Source organism: Stegodyphus dumicola, chromosome 7 (assembly GCF_044657685.1).
Source record: "Stegodyphus dumicola isolate Sdum_Otavi_A_Nest chromosome 7, ASM4465768v1".
NCBI lineage: Eukaryota > Metazoa > Arthropoda > Arachnida > Araneae > Eresidae > Stegodyphus > Stegodyphus dumicola.
This window is the reverse complement of record NC_140774.1, coordinates 122,330,096-122,349,570: the sequence shown is the minus strand read 5'-3', so window position 1 is coordinate 122,349,570 and position 19,475 is coordinate 122,330,096. Positions and strand designations below refer to the sequence as shown.

Here is a 19,475-nt window from a genome sequence, read left to right as displayed (position 1 = left end):
GAACGATTTCTGAATAGAAAATCTGAATATTTTATTTTAGAAAAACTCTTAAGAATAATCTAAATTATGCTGACTGTACAAAGCATCCAAATTTTGAATGATCATCCCTTGCTTAAGCACTGCAGACATATTGAAAGAAGTTTGCTGCTTAAGCCGTTTAAGTTTTGAAACTATTACTTTTATCAAATTATTATCAAATATCAAAAACGTAAGCGTGTGCCCTTTCAAAAGGATAATCAGGATTTATTTATGAGCTATTCTTCGTTTCAAATTCAAAGATTTAAATACAAAACAAACAATCTCTGTCTTACCTGGCATCAACATATACTCTGAAAAACGAGCTTTCTTGAAAATTATGTATGCAAATTCGAAAGCTACAAAACAGAGTGGTAACATGGTCAGAATTCGTTATTAAATGTTATGGACAATTAATTAACTATACAATAACACAAAGTACACATTGTAGCTACATAGTTTTCAAGTTTGTTTCTAAAATAGTTTAATATAGTTGTTGCAGTTTTTTCACTACTAATTGCTGTTCTTGGCTAAATGCTCCCAGTTTTTACTTTGAAATTAATCCCGAGAATTTATTTATTCGAAAAATGTTGCTGGCGAATTTTCGTTATGCTTTTAAATATTATCCATAAATTAAATTATATGTCAAACTGTAAATAATAAAAATGTTGCCATTTAATATATAAATGTTAGCTAATTCAAAACTTTTGTCATTAAGAATAATCAAAACTAAATTATTTCCGTTCTATGTTAAATGTAAATACGTATGATTATAAATACGTATGCAAATACGTAAGTTGAAATTAAATCAACAGTCCTATTTACGTTCATTTTCTTAAATAACTTGCATTTCCTTCGGATGATTTTTTGAATTAAAACATCTCGATCCTGAATATTACAAGAATTAATAGAATCAATTGGAAATCAAGATCATCCGTAACTCACGGGACTAATAGATAACAGTAAAAAAGATTTATGAATGTGATTTCTTGCGATTAATCTAATTACACAACACTCAAGTAAACGTCTCACGGTGATTTAAGAAGAAATTCACAATGGCTTCTACTCCGTCCTCTTAATAAATTTCAATTTGAAGAGTTAAACAATGGACTAAAATATGGAATCCATATAGTCTGTAAATTCTCATATTAATTCTAACATAAAGAAGTCTCAAGGCATCAAAAATGCTAAATGCAAGGGTAAATAGCAGAAGTAGGTAAAAATGTTTTAGGGGAATTTACTCACCTGATAACGGAATATGTAACATCATTGAGAAAGATTAAAGAATATTACCGTATTTTCTCGCTTATTGACCCCTCCCTTTTTTTACTAATTTTATCGTCCGAAAATCGAGATATCTTCATGTCTCGATTTAATTCATGATCGGATATATAAGGTCGGATTTAATTTATGGGTGGGTTAAGTCCTAAAAACACTCAATTCACGATATATAACAATGCTTTGATTTGGATCGCGAAATTCTTTTTTGGAGCCATTTGCATTTTTATGGGAAAGCACTTCTTTAAAGTCTGAATAATACTGTTATATGCCATCCATTAATGTATCTGAAATTCTGTGATTTCTTATAATGAGGCTAGCTGAAGTCAATTTGTACATTAAGATTACCCAACTTCACTAGCATATTAAAAGACACTATTTGACAGCATGTATCGCTGATCCGAATAAAAGTGCTTTCCATGATGCTATCCGTAACTTACCTCTAATTTTCAGACTATGCTTGAAAATAATAAACTTATGGTCGCCTCATTCGATATTCATCATGAATAATTTGTGATCTGCTGCAGACGAAGCAAAGATTCGTGGACATAATTGCAATTAAACATTTACGTAATAAAATTTCTTTAAAAAGAAAACTCGTAATTATATGCATTTCTGAGCCTTTACGATATCTTTAAAACGTGGAAGAAATGACTGCAGTTCAGCTTAGCAAGTCCTGAACAAAATTTACGCCCCACCACCTCGTTTACGATAACTTTTAAATCACCTTTTACACGTAATATATTGAAATTATTTTTAACATGTAACATAAATACTGAAACCCTTGCATGAAATTGCTATCTTTCTTAAGATGATTTACGTAGTACACTGCTGATCATTAAAATTCCTGCACTATGAAGATGGCATGTAATAAATTTTCATGAAATATGCTACATGCGGCGATATACTACTAATTAGAATTGTTACGCACAAGAAAATATGAATAACGCTATCTATATGTGTATAAATGAGAAGAGTGTACAGCGGGTTTCTCATTCAGAAATAGCATTTGAACATTGATTCTTTTTGTATGGTTGTGCTATGACTCATATAAGTAGGAGAAATCCTACCATCACGTTCCAGAATTCGACCTCGGCAAGATGTGGCCGGGTTAGCGGGGCTGACAGGTTAATTGTTTCGTAATGTTGTTGCACGTGATGGTACTCATCCCATGACTGCAAGTTAACATGAGATCGATGGATCTCGAAGGACTTTATTGAAAGCTAAGTAGTTTCTAAGCCGCTCGGCCCACTAACGCTAAGCCCCAGAGGACAGATATGTTGTCCTCTGGGGCTTAGCAGGATCGTACAGCCACATAATGAGCCCTTAGTCAGGTACCTGGTTCGTTTTCAGGACAAAATGTGTACACATGTGTAATGCGACGACATGTTCAGCCCCCCCGTACTGTTAGCATGGCAACCGTTATCGCGGCTTCCCTCGATGCTGTAACAAAGACAGGTGACAGGTGACAGCAGGACAGGGTACCCGGACGGCCTTCTATGACTACTCGGGTGTTACCCTGGCCCTGCAACCATCTATAGAATAACCCAAAGGGGCCACATGAGAGACTCACGCCTTGCACCCAGAGCCAATGCCTGATTCCTCCGATCTGCAGGTCTACCCACCAGAGGAGGAAATCCAGGGGGACGGAATACATTTGGATTACTTTCGTAATATGTAGCAAAGACAGGTGACAGGTGACAGCAGGACAGGGCACCCGGACGGCTTTCTATGACTACTCGGGTGTTACGCTGGCCCTGCAACCATCTAGACTTCACAGTTGTAAGACGCTTAACAGATGTGTGCTCAATACATGCCACGTTACATCTACAGTATTATATGTGCACTGTCCATTACTGTGCTAATAGCCTTGAACGGCACGTCGGCTCGTGGATAACTAAAAACAGTTACATTTCCATACTACGGATACACATACCATTGCTGTCCTAGCTACTTTAGTAAGCTTTGAGAATCGTTATGCCAATTATGTTTATTGCATGTGCCCTATTCCGGCCTGCAGAAGTCTATGCTCATTTTTTTCTAGCTTGTCCATTATGCTTTTAAGCTTTTGTCGTGTGCCTCGATGTTTTACGAGAAGGCGTTTGAAAGGCAGAACATTGGTGGTTGGGAATTTGATGTGCTATTCTGCTGTTAAGGGGCACTCCGTGACATAGTGGTCTGGTGAGTCCAAGTTGTCACAGACACACATATTAGTTGTTGTTAGACCCCTTTCTGCAAAGTACGTCGGAAAGGGGCCGTGGCCTGTTATATATCGCGTGAGGTAGGGCGCTGAGATGAGCCGGTCCACCTCTACCTTGGGCAGGAACTCATATGCTCTGCGGTCTTGCGGGATTTGGTTCCATTCTTTCTACCAGTTTCCAATGGAGGTCTCCTCTTTTTGCCTCTTTAGGCATGACCGGGGCAGGGGCACCTGAATCTGCTCCGTTTCCTCATTTTGGGCAGCCTCCTTGGCAAGAGCGTCTGCTGCTTCATTTCCCTGGATTCCAGCGTGCGCCTTCACCCAGGAAATTTGGATTTTCATTGACTTTTCTTGTAGACGGAGGACTTCTTGCAGGTGCGAGATTAGTGCGGAGCGCTGGAGAGGGTTGTTGATAGCATAAATGCTTGACAGGCTGTCAGTAAATATCGTAGCTCGACTCTGCCATGCGTCAATTGCCCATTTCACTGCCTTTGTGAGGGCAACTACTTCCGCTTGGAACGCTGAGTCCTGTGCGCCCAGACGGCCCTTCCATTCCTTTGCTATGTTTCCATCTATATAGGCTATATAGGCACTGCCTACAGTGTTATCAATTTTTGACCCGTCTGTATAAAGCACAGCCCCTGGTCCGTCTAAGCGCGGGGTTAACCCTGGTGAGTGGAAAGTCCTTATGCCCAGTCCATATTCCGACGGATGTGTGCTTAGTTTGGACCTGCGTGTTTCGTAGACTTCTGGCAGATAGCATGTATCCCCATATGTGCATGGCTGTTGGAATTGCGTCACCTTTGCAATTGAGGCTTCTTGCTGCGCTTTGATTGGGAGCGGCATAAGCCGTGCTAATACCGAAGCGGCCGCAGTCGACGTTGTCCTGTAGGTCTTCGTTATGGCCAGGACAAATGGTCGCTATGCACTACTTAGCAATTTTGCCTTTCTGACTGTCATCGGGGCTGCCCAGATGGCTGCTCCGTAGGTTAGGACCCTCTCCGCGACAGTGGAGTAAAGTATCTTGTAGATATTGGGCCGAAGGCCCCAGTGCGGGCCTTGCATTTTTTGCAGATTGTTTGCGATTCGGTGGGCTTTTTCTCTTTGCGCTTTAAGGAGAGGCAGCCAGGTGAACTTTTCATCCAATATAATATCCAGGAGTTTTAGTTCTCTGACCCTTTTGTAGCAAAGACAGGTGCGCGTACAGTGATGCGACGAACGACGACACTGGACATAGAAATGCGTCACGTCATAGCCACTGAAGCCTTGTAATCGTCATCATCATACTGGACGAGCACCTGTCGTGATGGTATCAGGTGCCATTGGTATACATTCCAGTCATCTGTTCTTCGCATAGCCGGTAATATGGACAGCCGCCGTTACATTTCTGAAGTTTTAACGCTCGTGGATGAGTCTTATTTTCGAGACGCATCTTTCAACGCATTTTCGCAGGACGTCATCTTTCAACAAGATAACACATGCCCACATGTCCGTGCTGTCCTGATCCACCTTGATGCAGAGGGTGTTCGACTGTTCCCTGGCCAACACGCTACCCAGATTTCGCACCCACTAAGAAACCTTGGTGATGGGCGGCAGATAGACTGGCACGCCACCACTAGCTAGCTGCTACGATTGATGAACCTTGACACAGAGCTGAAGCCGCATAGAATGAAGTACCCGTACCTGTCATCCAAGTTCACTTCGACTTGAAGCCCGGCCGAATAATAGGCGTTGTTGTTGCTAGAGGTGGCGGCTTTGTGTGCTGTATTCTGAACTCCCCAAACCACCTGGAAATTTTATTATGTCATCTCTTATGGTACTGTATATATACAATAACTAAGATTCTGCTATTTGATTTCCCACCCAGCGTAGAAATTTTAACGGCTGATAGTGTATTTATATAGCTATAATAGCCTTAAAAGCACCAATCAAAACACCGATTCGTCTGAATATATGATGTCTTCACGTATCAGATGTTTTTACACTTTTGAATTTGTTTGACAAAGTAAAATAGTGGCTTACATCTGCCAAGCATCACATGTAGATGCTTGATATTTTGATAGTATTCTACAAGAAAAATAATTAAATACATAAGGTTGAACTGAGCAAATACATTAACTTTCACCTTAGCTATCATATGATATGCGATGAATTAATATATTTTTAGTTTTAAACTATGCACATGTTACGGTCAATGTAAGAAACGCCGTCATTCTACAGAATACATAGGCATTTTATAAAATGTCTGGAGTTTTAGGCAAATTCTGAAATATGAGAAATATTATATACTATCCTTAGACATTGTATATAACATTTAGGTATTCTAAAGAATGACAAATGCTATTTAGTTAAAGTATAAAGAAAGGATATTAAAAGACTATCATTTAAAAGACGTGCATTCCTCAAAAATATAAATGTTATTTTGAAAACCGTAATGAAAGAAAATCATCAAAACTCTTTTATTCAAAATACGTAAAGAAAATTTAAATTGTACAAAACAAAATTTATGCCTTTCTTAATAAGGAAAACAGTGTATAAAAATGTATGAAATTGTGGAAAGAATTAATTAAATTTATGAATTGTTTACGGATATACTAAACGTAAAAATATTCGAAACGAATCGGAAATCCATTTCATACTTTGCCAATTTGTTGTTTAGCATTAAACATACCTAGGAAATGTACGAAATGTTAATCGTTTCATATACTACCGGTTAAGTTTCGGCATTCTGTAAAATGCCTAGGTATTTTATGGTATGCCGGCTTTTATATATATGACGAGAAAAAATTTCGTCAAAACATTTTAAGGGCTATATTTCATTTTATGTGAATAAAAGTGGTATATTGTAGCATGCCATATCAGAAACCATGCATTCTCTATTTTTTTAGTCTCCATTAGACAATCTTTGGACCTGATATCTACATTTAGATGTTGAAACGACCATTATTCTTTCCGAATTGGTTAAAAGGCTTCAATAAAATCACCACTGAGAAGCGTACGCCGACTTCAGTTTCAAAACCAAAATAAAAGGAAACAAAAATATTACTCAGTGTAAAAGTTTCTCTTATGGATACTTAACAAAACGTAAGAACTACTTGTTGTAAAGAGAATTTATTTATTTCTGCATCATAATTGATTCCTTTTTATTTGCAATATCTCTTATAACTTTGAAAGGTGATAAAGGTTCTAGTTTTTCTCTTCATCTGGCTGTTTATTCAGAAGATCTTTAGCAAATATTAACATGCAACAACAAGAAAATGAAAACTTTTCTCTGAATGCGTTTTAATATTTTCGACATAAATAAAAATTTGCAAAATGCATAAATAAATCGTATTAATAAAGAAAACTTTACCTAAGATATTCTATCATATAGGCTATAGTTAATTTTCCTGCAGTCGCCTAGAAAACAAGGTAAGGATTTAACCTTGAGAACAAGCTGTGTAGATCTGCATTTTATTATGCCAACTTCATCAGTGCTGTGATTCATTTCCATATTTAGATTTATTATCTGTAATGAAATGCTCAAAACATTTAATTTCTTCTCGTTTTAATATGTATATAAGAAACTGTTATAATACTATTCAAATATGTCTCAATAAAATTTAATAAACACTATTGTGTTGATGTTAGATTAACCACATATTTTCTTTTGAAGCTCTTGGGCAATGTTTTTGGTGGCCTAAAACAGAACGCCTCAGTCCAAACCTCAATAGTTACATTAGTTACACCATGAAATATGAAAGAAAACCTGCCTCAGTTAATGCCTATTATGAGAAACTGTTTTCTGCCATTTATTTTAGCAAAACTTATTTCCAGACTTTTAACAATAAGAAAGTCACCTGATTACTTTGACGAACATAACAGTTTTCATCGGCTCCCCACCATTCGCTGCATTCTTTCCAAGGCACCTGAGAACGGAAAGACTGGCCGAAATAGTACAGTGTGTAGCACATTATGACATTATAATAAATAGCCACCATAATGGACATGATGATCATTGCAAATCCAAGACCTGGTGAAAGTTATAAATTATTACATTACATATGTAACATTACACATTATTACATTACACATTACATATGTAAAAGTAATTATCTTTACAAAGTAAATGAAATTTCAGCTTTCAGATACTTATATTAGAACTAATTGCATTAAGAATCAATTAAAAATTTATGATATTATGGGATCCAATTCACTTATTATTATTGGCTTCCAAATGTTAAGCATGCAATGTACAGTAGATTAGCATTTTTTCGAAAGCGTAGTTGAATCTGAGTGACCGAAAATCAGTACGAATGCAAATGGCATTATACAAATATCGTATATATTACAGCCAGTCATGACTGAATACCCGAATATATCTTAATTAGGTAGTCGTTGAAGATGTCATTATTCTGAAGAGTTTTTGGAGGTTCATTTAAATTCTGATACGCAATGTTCACAACTTATGTAGAATAAATTTTGATGATGTTCTTATTTCTATGGTTGAAACGAGTTGAATGGCAAATAGTGAGCGGTGACGTGTTATACAACGCAAAGAAGGATGAGAGTGATTAAAGATACCGCTTTTTTCTTTGCCATTGATAATTTGGTAATTCTCGAATGCTGAAATAATTCTAAACAGTTATGCCTGGTCAACCAACGGTTACCATCCCTTTTAATGATCGGTATGATGCTATAGCAGCCAAACAGAGTCGATGAACGATCTCCACAACTGTTACATCCATAGCTGTAGCGTGACTTGGTAACATAATATATGTAACTACTGTATGCCGATGTCTTCACATGAAGGGAACGTACTCCCGAGTACCAAGTTTGTGTCCATTAACCATCTAATCCATAGGGGCAATATTAAAGTGACTTCACTAACATCTCCAGTTAGGAGTGTTTCAGTTAGGCTCAGCATCCTGTTCGAGGATAAGTCATTCTGCTCAAAAAATTAGATGATAATCGTGTAAAGTTTTAGAGAAAACGGGGCATAAAAATCAGACCCAAAACATCATCGAACATCACGCATTCAGATATAATAGCATCATGGGGAGGACTGGAATTTCAATGCAATATCGCTCGCTGCAGCATATCTTTAAAGACGGTTTTGTGAGGACTGCGCGGTAGCTGAATGACGTCCTACACCCCATTAGGGGACTCTACGCTGCACCCGCCATAAATGTGATTTGTGAAGGCTGATTTCCTCCTTATGGATGATAGTGCCCATCCCTGTCCAGCAAACAACGTTAACGTACACTTGAAGAGTAACGGTATTTCTCTTATGAGAGTGGTCGCTGTGTTCCTCCAACCTTAATACCACTGAAAATATTTTGGGTACTCTCGGGCATACTGTCTCTGCCCATTTACCTCCACCAACCTGTCTCAGACAATTAAAAATTATCCTAATGGAGGATTGGCCATTGCCAGTATATGCGTTGATTGGTACCGTCATTGGAAGCATGGATGATCGCTACAAAGCTTATGTAAATGTTAGGTAATTCATTAACGGAGTGAGCATATAACTTATTAATGTAAGTTTTTGTTTGTTTACTTTTACCTTTAATCATGAATTTGTTAGTAACTCAAATATGACATCATCATATAATTTACGAAAATTAAATATGTGCATAATGCTTGTTTTCTTTCATGCATAAATACATTTGCTAACTTCATGTACAATTTGATGTTAATAAAAACTTTAGTTTTATATTTATGTTGGTTTTACCGTGTCTAATCTTTGGAAGCCAATATATAATGAATTAGTAATTGATATTATAATAAGTAACGTAACTATAATACTATCTGTCAGTAATGACTTACCTCTAGCTAGTGGAAAACACCTCCAAACGCGAAGCGTTCCCAGACCAGCAAATTGGCCTATAGCTAGTTCTGCGAAGAAATGCGGTTTTCCAACCAGTATCAGCATTATAATGTAGGCTACCAGAAAAGCTCCTGTGGATATTTGAAACCATTACAACATAAAAAGTTAGCTATATAGTTGCACAATCTCAAATATTCTCAAATATGACATCAAATTACTTAAAACTCTCTCAGCCTCTTAAAGCAATTTAAATTGCTGCTAGAAGAGGAATTAATTATGATTTAATCTTTTCAAACCTTAATTTTTTAAACCAGGCAAATATTTTTATGGATGCTAGAAGAACTCCTTGCAACATATTAACAAGTTGCTGCTTAAGTTGTTCCTACTGCCAAATAATACCACAAAGAACATTCAAAAGCAAGGCCGCCCAATGGTGACCCTAAGTGGTAAGAGACTCTGACTGCCGTTACGAAGATCCTAGGTTCGAATCCTGGAGAAAGCATAGATATAATTAGTCTGTCCCTTCACAGGAAGCAAAGGTGACCCATCTATTAGGTGCCTGCATAATAAAGAGACCATAACTTCCGGCCTTAGTATTGGTCAACGTCTATAACTGCTAGAGCCCGCCATTAGAAAAAAGTTCAAAAGCAAATATTTACATTACGAGTGGAAAAACACATGCGCACAAGCCGCCAGATGAAACTTCTGGTGAAGAATAGCAAACAATCTCTGCTACCGATAAAGAGATCTCTAGAAATGAAATTGGAACATACCAGCTGCATGGCCGAAAAGGTTAATGATTTAGAGTGAATGAGAAAAAAGTAATCGAATTATAATATATGCTATTACCATAACTGAAATATATCCTATATGAACGTGAAATTTACGGTACCTAAGAAATACAATATTTCTTAAAATCTAAAACGCACTTTTTCTTCCACATCATTATTGCCAGAGTAAATTAGATATTTTAGAATATTGCAAAGCACTCGACGGCTACATGCCTGAGGAAAGGATCCACATTACACATAGGGAAAATTACGAAAACTGTCATGCAGTCACCTGTTATCTGGGCTTTTGAGTCCGGGTGGTACTGCTAGAGGTCATTGTTCTTACTACTTTAGCACTGGTCTCAGAAGCAATGTGTTAAAAGCATGGTATGCCTTAAAATTAATGGCACGTTAGAATTTCAGATTTCTTCCAAATTCCTAATTATTCCGAAACATTTATTTTCCAAACTGCTATTTTAAATTAAAATAATACTTTGGTTAAGTCAATTATTAAAAAGTTCTTGGATGTATTTTAGAGTTTTACTTCGTTTAAAACTTTTGTAGAATCAGAATTTTTTTTCTGTTAATGGTACTGAAATTAAGAGGCGCATACTCTAATCGATTGCATTTCAGAATAAACTATCGTATAATAAATTAAATCTAGTAGTCAAATAATAATCCCTAATTGCATAGCTCCATTTACTTTCCCTTTGTGTAACAATATGATTTCTTTCTTAAAACAAGAATAAAGACATTTTTCGTAATTTGAACTATTTATTATATCGTAATTAAATTTTAGTTAATGATATTCATAACCATAGGCGAAAGTAGTAATGTTGAAGTATTCGCTTGCTTAATTAAATATGTCGACAAATTAACGAAGCAATTTAGGATTCAAAGTCAAAATACTTTTTTTGATTTTGAAAATACTGCTTTCAATTTTTTAGAAGTAATAACGAGCTTTTAAATATAATAATTGCATTAAGAGTCAAATGCAACTGTTAAATACTGTTATTTTCTCGTTACAGCGGCGGAAATGAAAACAGTATTCGAAAAAAAAAGTTACCTAAACTTTTATTTTTCTTTTCTTTACAAATGGACAAAGTAAATAATTACTGTAATAGCACAGGAAATGATATGCCAATTCAATATTGAAAATTGTCATTATCTTCCCTCGAAAGAAAACGGGGTATTCTAAGGGACATGATCAATAAATGTGTTAGTGCTTGTCATAGAATTGTGTTAAAAGGTAGAATTTGTTTCATTTTCATTACTTTAAAAGCATGCAATTCAAGAAATATATCGTATACATATTGATAGCAAAACCAGACTTTCGCCCTGTTTCAGGCATAACAAAATAATGAATAAAAAAATTGAAATTTTCTTTAACCTACATGAAAACAAACTTAAGTCAATAGGTCAACAGAAAAAAAAATCATTCTAAAAGTACAAAAAGTCTTAGAACACTTGAAATATAAAATAAAGTCTCAATTATAAAACCAGGAATAGTTAACTTAAACTTCAAAATATTAACATTCAAAATATTCAAAATGTTAACAGACTTCAAAATCTGAGAACCTTTGACACAAAGATTTGATTCTTGGAAGATATAAATGCATAAAACAATAATTGTTCACGTCTATTTTGATAACATTAATCCAATCATAACATTAAAAGGTGACAACAAATATCCTTCGATCTAGCAATAAACTAATTTAATATAATTAGAAACATAAATAGGTTCTTTCACAGCATTTTAATTACAAAATGGAAAAGTTTGTTTATGAAATATTCGTAACGTTTTTGTAAATTGATCGATGTTATATCCCTAATATTAATACTCGGAGGGCATCTGTCATTTATGAAAATAGAATTTACTAAAGCAAAATTAAAAATTAGGCGAAAATGCAACCTTAATTAGTCGTGGATGTTTTTAAGGAAATAATTTTTTTATCTTGATCTGCGTTCGCAATCGTAGTCAAAATTGACAGAACTATTCAAAATCTTCACCAAACTAGGATTGCATTCTGCCATTTTAATGGTGGACTAAAATCCAAACCAAGTTGTTTGGCGGCTTAATCACTTACTCGGTAACTTTTCTTTCACTTAGCAAATCTATAATCTAATTTGACCTTATTTGATAACTTTACTTCAGTTTAACCGCTTAACGACTGCACCCGAGATATCGCAGGAATACATGCCGCTTCGATTTTCCTACCAACGAGTTCACTCGGGCGCTGAAAATTTCACGGATATTTAATGCCATCGCACATAATAACGTGGCAATTAACACTCTGCCAGCACATGATTTCTTAGTTGGGGAAGGGGTCCAGCGGCTTTTGTGATTGGTTCCTGCATGATCCTGAGCTGCAGTCGGCGACGTGACCGCATTATAAATGAACTGTAAATTCAGTTTTTCGATTAGTGGTAGAGTCTTAGACCCAGGTACCCTGGGGCTACACTAAATTTTCTGTCGTGCAAATTTGTTTTGTTATTCGATGCAGATTATCAGATTATCACGCTGTTGTAGACTGTAATGTGCCGCTATGTGTTACACCATGTTTAAGAGTGTAGCATACTGTCAATGACATTTATGGATTGAAATATGTATTTACTTGATTTTTACTTTAGCTCTTATTACCTATTATTACCTTGACTACAGTTTTGTATTACTTCTGGCTAGATTGTGTTTCTTTTGGGGGGGGGCTGCTTCACTGAAACCGGAGTTATCTGGGGTAATGTCATAAACCATAATAAATATCATTTTCTTACGAAAAACATTTTTTCGCCTTACGAAGCTACATCTAGTGAGCTAATTTGTCGACTTCCGTTGAAGTCGTTTCGATAACTCGTGTCTACCTATTAATGAGTAAAATATCTCTCGTATTCCTCCGTGATCAAAATCAACTGATATAATAATTAAATTTTTAGGAACATAATACTGCTGAAGAAAATTCGAATTCATTTACATAAAATTCTAAGTTTTTATATATTTAAAGTGTTGTTGTAGATAAAAATCAATTCCTTAAACCAATTCTTCTTTAACTTCTGTTTACGTTCCTTCCTGAATTATATACATGTTAATGTGTTAATACATATAAATGTGTTAGTGCTTGTCATAGAATTGTGTTAAAAGGTAGAATTTGTTTCATTTTCATTTTCATTCATGGGATCAAATGTATGTATACTTTATGAGTTGTTTTAATACTAACAAATTTACTGAACACCTTCTGTTATCTACAAGCAACTGTACCACCTACTCCGGAATTACTTATGCCTATGCCTTCATATTGAATCCGTAGGTTCAAAAATAAAGAATTAGTATAACCAATAATAAAATAATCAAGAAAATCAGTGATAATAATGGAAGTACAAACTATCTTTTCCTAGTCTTGTGAAAGGTTCGGTTTTTACATACCCATAGGTATTTCTTTGAATCTGAAAATTTTATTGATATTCTCACATTTGAGAAGTGCTCTTGGAAGTTCTTTTGCATTTTTAATACTCATAAAATAATCGACAACAAGAGAAAGAATCGAATGTAAATAATTAACATTTATTCATTTACCTCCACCGTTCTGGTAGGCAAGGTAAGGAAATCTCCACACATTGCCGATACCAACAGACAGCCCGATACAAGACAACAAAAATTCTGCTTTGCTTCCCCATTTTTCTCTCTCTAGATGCTTTTTCTCAGCTTCTGCTTCTAATTCTTTGCTGCTTTTTGTTCCATTCACCACTGGCAAAACCTGAAAAATGAAAGGATTTCCATACAATTGTTACTGCGACAATGCTTATATTTAGTCCTTATGCTAGATCTATCAATCAGACTATTAAATCTCTATCTCATGCTAAGCATCTTTAGATAACTTTACATTTTTCTGCTTGGAAACGGATGGACTTAATGTCATTGATCCAGAAATCGTCTCAAGGATTCTAGAGCAATTTACACAGAAAACAGTTACAAAAAATATTTAAATAGAAAATATTTACCCAAAAATAATTCCGATAGAAAATTAAATCATAAAAATATTTCGCAATTAATGGTAATGAAATTGATGTTAAATTATATTTAGTTAAAACGTTTATTCACACATGGCTATTACATTATACATTAACCAGGTTACGGTTTAGCTGAGCCCTGCCTAAATAGCTGAATTCATTTATTATAGAAAAATGACTACGAGAAGATATCAGTTTGAGATAAAAATGTGCATGGTAAATAAAAAAATATAAAGTGAATATATGATACCGATAAATGATATACAATGGAGAAACGAGCGCTTCTGGGACAATAGCAATAACAGCAAGTTTATAACACAATGTTTGAGAGTTTCTTTTTAACAAAAATTATACGTAATCTTTAATATTTTACAATAAAAATAAAAAGTTCTATTTTAAAAATCAGTGATACTGCTCAAATTCTCAAGTCTTGGACGCATAAAAAATTAGACGTATACCAAACAAATTTTTCTAATAAGAAAAAAGTCTGATGTGGACAGTACATGACTTCTTTGTATGGAATATTAATATACGCATTTTCTGCTGCATTTCAACTTATTTTCCCGAATTTCATTAGATATACTTCTCATTCAATTAATTCAGTTCTCACTTCGTGGCAAGGCAAAAAGACATAAAAATTCAAAATATCTTAATTAAAAATTTATAAATATAAAACACCAAATACAGTTAAAACACTTTTTACACTTGAAATTAGTTTCTACCACAAATACGAGCAATTCGGCCAATTGAGAGAAGGCAGATTTTCGGTTTTAGGTTGAAAGCTGCAAAAAGACACTGAAGATGCAGAAACTGACTTAATTCACTATTCTGTTAAGTGTCAAATGTAAGCAAATATGGCGGCTATGGTAGAAAAATAGGCTTAGCCGCAATTAAACAATTTTAAAATTGTTCATAATTCTACAACTATTGCATGCAGGTTAACTAAAGGCAACAAAACCCTAATCGGAAGATAAGAACAACATAATTCAATCATTTTTAAAGCAAGAAATACACAATTTATCAACATATAAGAGTAAAAAACCTGAGGTCACGGAGCCGAGTAATAGAGTGGGCATATATATATGTAAGAAAAAGAATATGTAAAAGATTAAATTAGCAGCGTAAATTAATTTTCCTTCTCTGTTATAAAAATAGCAATCTCTATTCGCACTGCGTCATTTCGAGAAAAATCTGTGTCATATGAATTCTTACGTAATTATGATGATGTAAATTGAACTAAAACTCAACCAGCCAATACTACTACAAGAAATTAAAAAGGAAAAATAATTAATCCTTTCTTATAAAAAAAATCCTTTTCTTATTCTTCTTCATGACACTACTTAAAATACAAATGTATTAGGCGAATTGCACTTAAAAGCATAATAAATGAAGCACTTCTCATGGTACTGTACGCATACGTTTTTCTGCTATATTGATCAAAAACAATATTTAACAATGTAGGGTTTATATTTATATTAACTAACATTTATTTTAAGTTTAAACTATCTTTCCTGTCAAGCCTTACTTTCCCCTGGAATTGCCAATGCCAGAGTATGTAAATTTTAGTAGAACGCGCAAAGTATTCAAAATAGTCAGCGGAAGTATTCTGAGTTAAATAGAAGGGAAACGAGTTCGAAAGAGTGCTTTCTTGCTTCACGAGCGTGGAGGTGGCTTGGTAGAAATTGAAGAACCGCGCGTTTCGGCCTGTATTCTTGCCTCAGTAGATAGTTAAATCTTTTAACGTAATATTCAGAAGTTTGCTGAATTGTCAGCGGTATTTTAGAACGCGGTTAGGTTAGTTACGTTTTAGAGAGTCTCGTAGGTAGTCACTTGTTATTATTCATTTTTAGTTTCTTATTTTTATTTTACCGCCGGGTCGGCGTAGTTTGTGAGCGTCAAGAGCACGCATCTGTAATTTCTAAAGTTGAATAAAAAGGGATTTAAACCCTTCTCAAGACTTTGTGTAAAGTTCATAGCAGTCACCACTATTGTTGCGTGCAGGTTGGGAGTGTGCAACATTACAACATACTCTAACTTGTCTGATCTTTGTTTAATCGATTTCACCCCCTCCCGCAGCGTCAGCATTTTTAATAGCACCTTTGATTTTCACTATTGTAGTCATTTTCGCACTCAGCATTGCATTCGGCATACGGCAGGCAATAGCCAAATCCCAGATACGCATGACATCTTCATACTTATCAGCAATATCTCTTTTTATCGCCATTTCTAATACAATTTCCCTCGTTTTGACCTGCATTTCTAATAATATTTTTAAGTGGCTCTTCACATTAACATTACTGAAACTCTTTATTAGTGAATTTACAAAACCATTACGCGAAAAAATATAATATTGTTCGAAATTTCAGAGTTATAGTGCGAGTTGTTTACTGAATAGTAGTAATAAGCGTACAGAAGCTCATCGGCAGTGGTCGCAGTGTCTCGAAGGAGCTATAGTGCAGTGTAGCGTTTGTAGACATGACTCATCAAACTCAAGTCTTATTCCAAACAAATACGGTACACCAAACTGGACGTATTTCAAAGCAGACGTATACCGATATATCATTGTATTGCTCTTTAATGTTATTTATAACTTAATTTCTTCTTTCCTAACAATGTTTACTCTTTCGTTAGATACACTGTGTTCTTTTTGCTGTATTTTGAACACTGATTAAATTTATGTAAGCCAGTGGACTTGTTCTCCTGATTAAACTACTCGGAAACACAGAACAGTATGCCGTCGGAGTGGGTCCTTACTCTGGTGTTAACCGCACGCGAATGGTTTCCAGCCTGATGGATATATTCTGTATCTCATGAAAGTTGGCAGAATATGAACGTTAGAAGTACAGACTGTACACATGCATGCATAAACATGAGTAACTGATTATTAGATAAAGATGGTATGCGTGTAGAAAATATTTTGACAGTTATGAATAACAGTACATGGTGCACATTGCAATAGAGCAAAACATACAGGATGTTGTACAGTTATGTACATTCTTGACACATTAGTCTGTCTCCTAGAATGAAATTAAAGTATTCTTCGAAAGGTGGAATCGTTTGCATAGTACAATAATTTAAATTATAAAACAGTTTTGTGATAACATAAGGATAGGCATTGTGTTTTTGATTTGAGTTAACCGTAGATGTCTTTTTCGTATTGCCCAATTAATCGGCTACTGAATGTATGATTCTGTTTTCACACCACAAAAAAAGCATGGACTGATATTTAAGTAGTGAATGAAAACTGCTATTTTTTCCAATGAAATTGTATTCACAGACTAGTTATTACTCTCCAGGTCGTTTTTGATTTTTCTATTTATCGTAATTTATATTAATGCTTTGAAGCCTCAAATTCATCAGTCTCCTTCGTTTAATTTTGGTTTGATCTGCATGCATTTGATATATATGAGAGGAGTAAGGGGAATTTTTTACGTAATTATATTTACACTTCAGATTTATCTTAGTTCTTTTCACAATATTCTTTACTTGTATTGACATAATCTTCCCAATGTTTACCTATCGTTAAAAACCTGCAAACAATTCTAGAGCTCTTTACCTGAAATATTTTTCAAGAAACGTAACATATTTTCTTGCATCATATCCATATCACCGAATTCTACTTTTACCTAATGAATTGCTTTCTAGAAGCTTTCTTTGTCCGATGAAATAGAAGACAGTCGCACTAAACAAGAAGGTTTGGTGAGTGGCGAAACGAGCTACAATCATCATGTTGTTCTTTACCAAAAATAGTCAGAGGGAAAAAGTTTCTTCAGAAATGTAAGTAAATAATGTTTCGAAAATCTTCATTAGTACCCTGACGCAATTTCTAAATGCTTCTCTCATTTCTGCTCGTTAATGGATGTCCAAATCTTAGCTCTCTTCATCTGATATGCTGCCGTTTTTTTTATTTTTTTAATCTGAAAAACTATATTTACATTTGGGATTTATTCAGAACGTGATCTTTAAAAGATTATTGAAGCATAACAATTATCTCAGAGGCAGATTTCCTCAAAAAAATTTGCACAATATTTTTATAGTTATGGTCGCTCATCACAAAAATGGTATAATACAAGTCAGCATCAAGGACAATGCCGCTTGGCAAAATAAGCTCACATTTCAAAAGTTAACAAAGGCCTAGTGGCACTAGTCGTAGTTAAGCGATGCTTGCCTTCGGTGTTACAGTTCTGGTTATTTTTCAGCATCCGTCAGTGTTTATTGCCTACAAAAACATTCCTTGCTCAAATATTTACTGTATAAATATTTCATATATAAATTGGCCACTTATCATCCGAAAAGATCCTTGAAGGACAAAGACTTCTAATTCCTTTCTTACATCGGCCGCTGTTAAAAGAATGTTTTTTTTTCATCGAGTCCCTTACATTTTTCTCTATGATATACAGCATATAAAATTATCATAATATAAATAACTGAGCATAAACTACTTAAAAATAACAGTTAGACTAGAATACGAGCAAAGAACAAAATGGTTTATTAGATTTATTTTTATAGTTTTTTGTATGATCATTATTTTTAATTTTGCAAACAAAAATAAGTTTTCAGAAATAAAAATCATAGATTCTAATTGCACAAACGTTCGATTATAATTAATCGGATGATTGCGCTTGTTATATTGATGAATTTTTTTAAATATTTGGCATAGAACTTCTCAACTTAATTCTAAAATTACCTCTTTCAAAATTATTGAGCCTTTTTTTTTAATTTTCTGTAGTAAATTACTGACTTAACTAAAGTTTGCTTCTACTAGGAAAGAAGAGGGAAAAATCAATAACACTCGTATTGGTTTGGAAATAACTTTTATTATAGGATTTTTTTCTCTCGGATGACTTAAATGCCAAAACTTACTACACACATGTGTTTTAGATAATACATTATTTTGTATAAGCTTTATATCAATAAACATTTAATTACCAATTTTATTAATATTATTTTTTGTAATCAATGGGATCTTGATATGCCGATAGGTTGCCGATGCATATTCGGCTATCTACCCCCAGTCGACTCCTTGATCATCCTTGACCCCCATAAAATTGCTTCGACCCTCAGAGGGTCAATACCGACATCCACCGTCGTTGTAGGAATAGAAGGATTTGAAATTAACCCTATTCCATAATCCTTACTTCCCCGATCTAAACGAAAGTAGGAGCTGGCTAGAGTCGTACTGTCATCATTGGTGTAAGAAATTATGGCTAGCAACAGCTGAAAAACTGACTTGCCTATGATGATTCAAAATACTTTTCTTGCCCTAACCATATCATTGTGTTAAGAATGCCAACAACAATACTTTTATCTTTTTTATTTAATTCACACTAATATCTGATGAAACACTGATATTGTATTCAAAACATGTGCAAAATATTTCATGAAATCATGCAGATTGGAG

At 34.7% G+C, this 19,475-nt stretch overlaps 1 protein-coding gene across 1 annotated transcript in view; it reads right to left on the bottom strand.

Annotated features, from left to right (window-relative positions):
* Nucleotides 1–16,298, bottom strand: part of LOC118192854 (sodium- and chloride-dependent neutral and basic amino acid transporter B(0+)-like) — a 70,098-nt gene extending 53,800 nt beyond the window's left edge. The window contains exons 1-4 of the mRNA XM_085821424.1: nucleotides 16,185–16,298; nucleotides 13,641–13,821; nucleotides 9,302–9,433; nucleotides 7,333–7,505 (exon numbers count right to left, since the gene is read on the bottom strand). Coding sequence (XP_085677550.1) covers nucleotides 7,333–7,505; nucleotides 9,302–9,433; nucleotides 13,641–13,821; nucleotides 16,185–16,298 — 600 coding nt within the window. The remainder of the gene's footprint in view (nucleotides 1–7,332; nucleotides 7,506–9,301; nucleotides 9,434–13,640; nucleotides 13,822–16,184) is intronic.
* Between the last annotated feature and the right edge of the window lie 3,177 nt (nucleotides 16,299–19,475).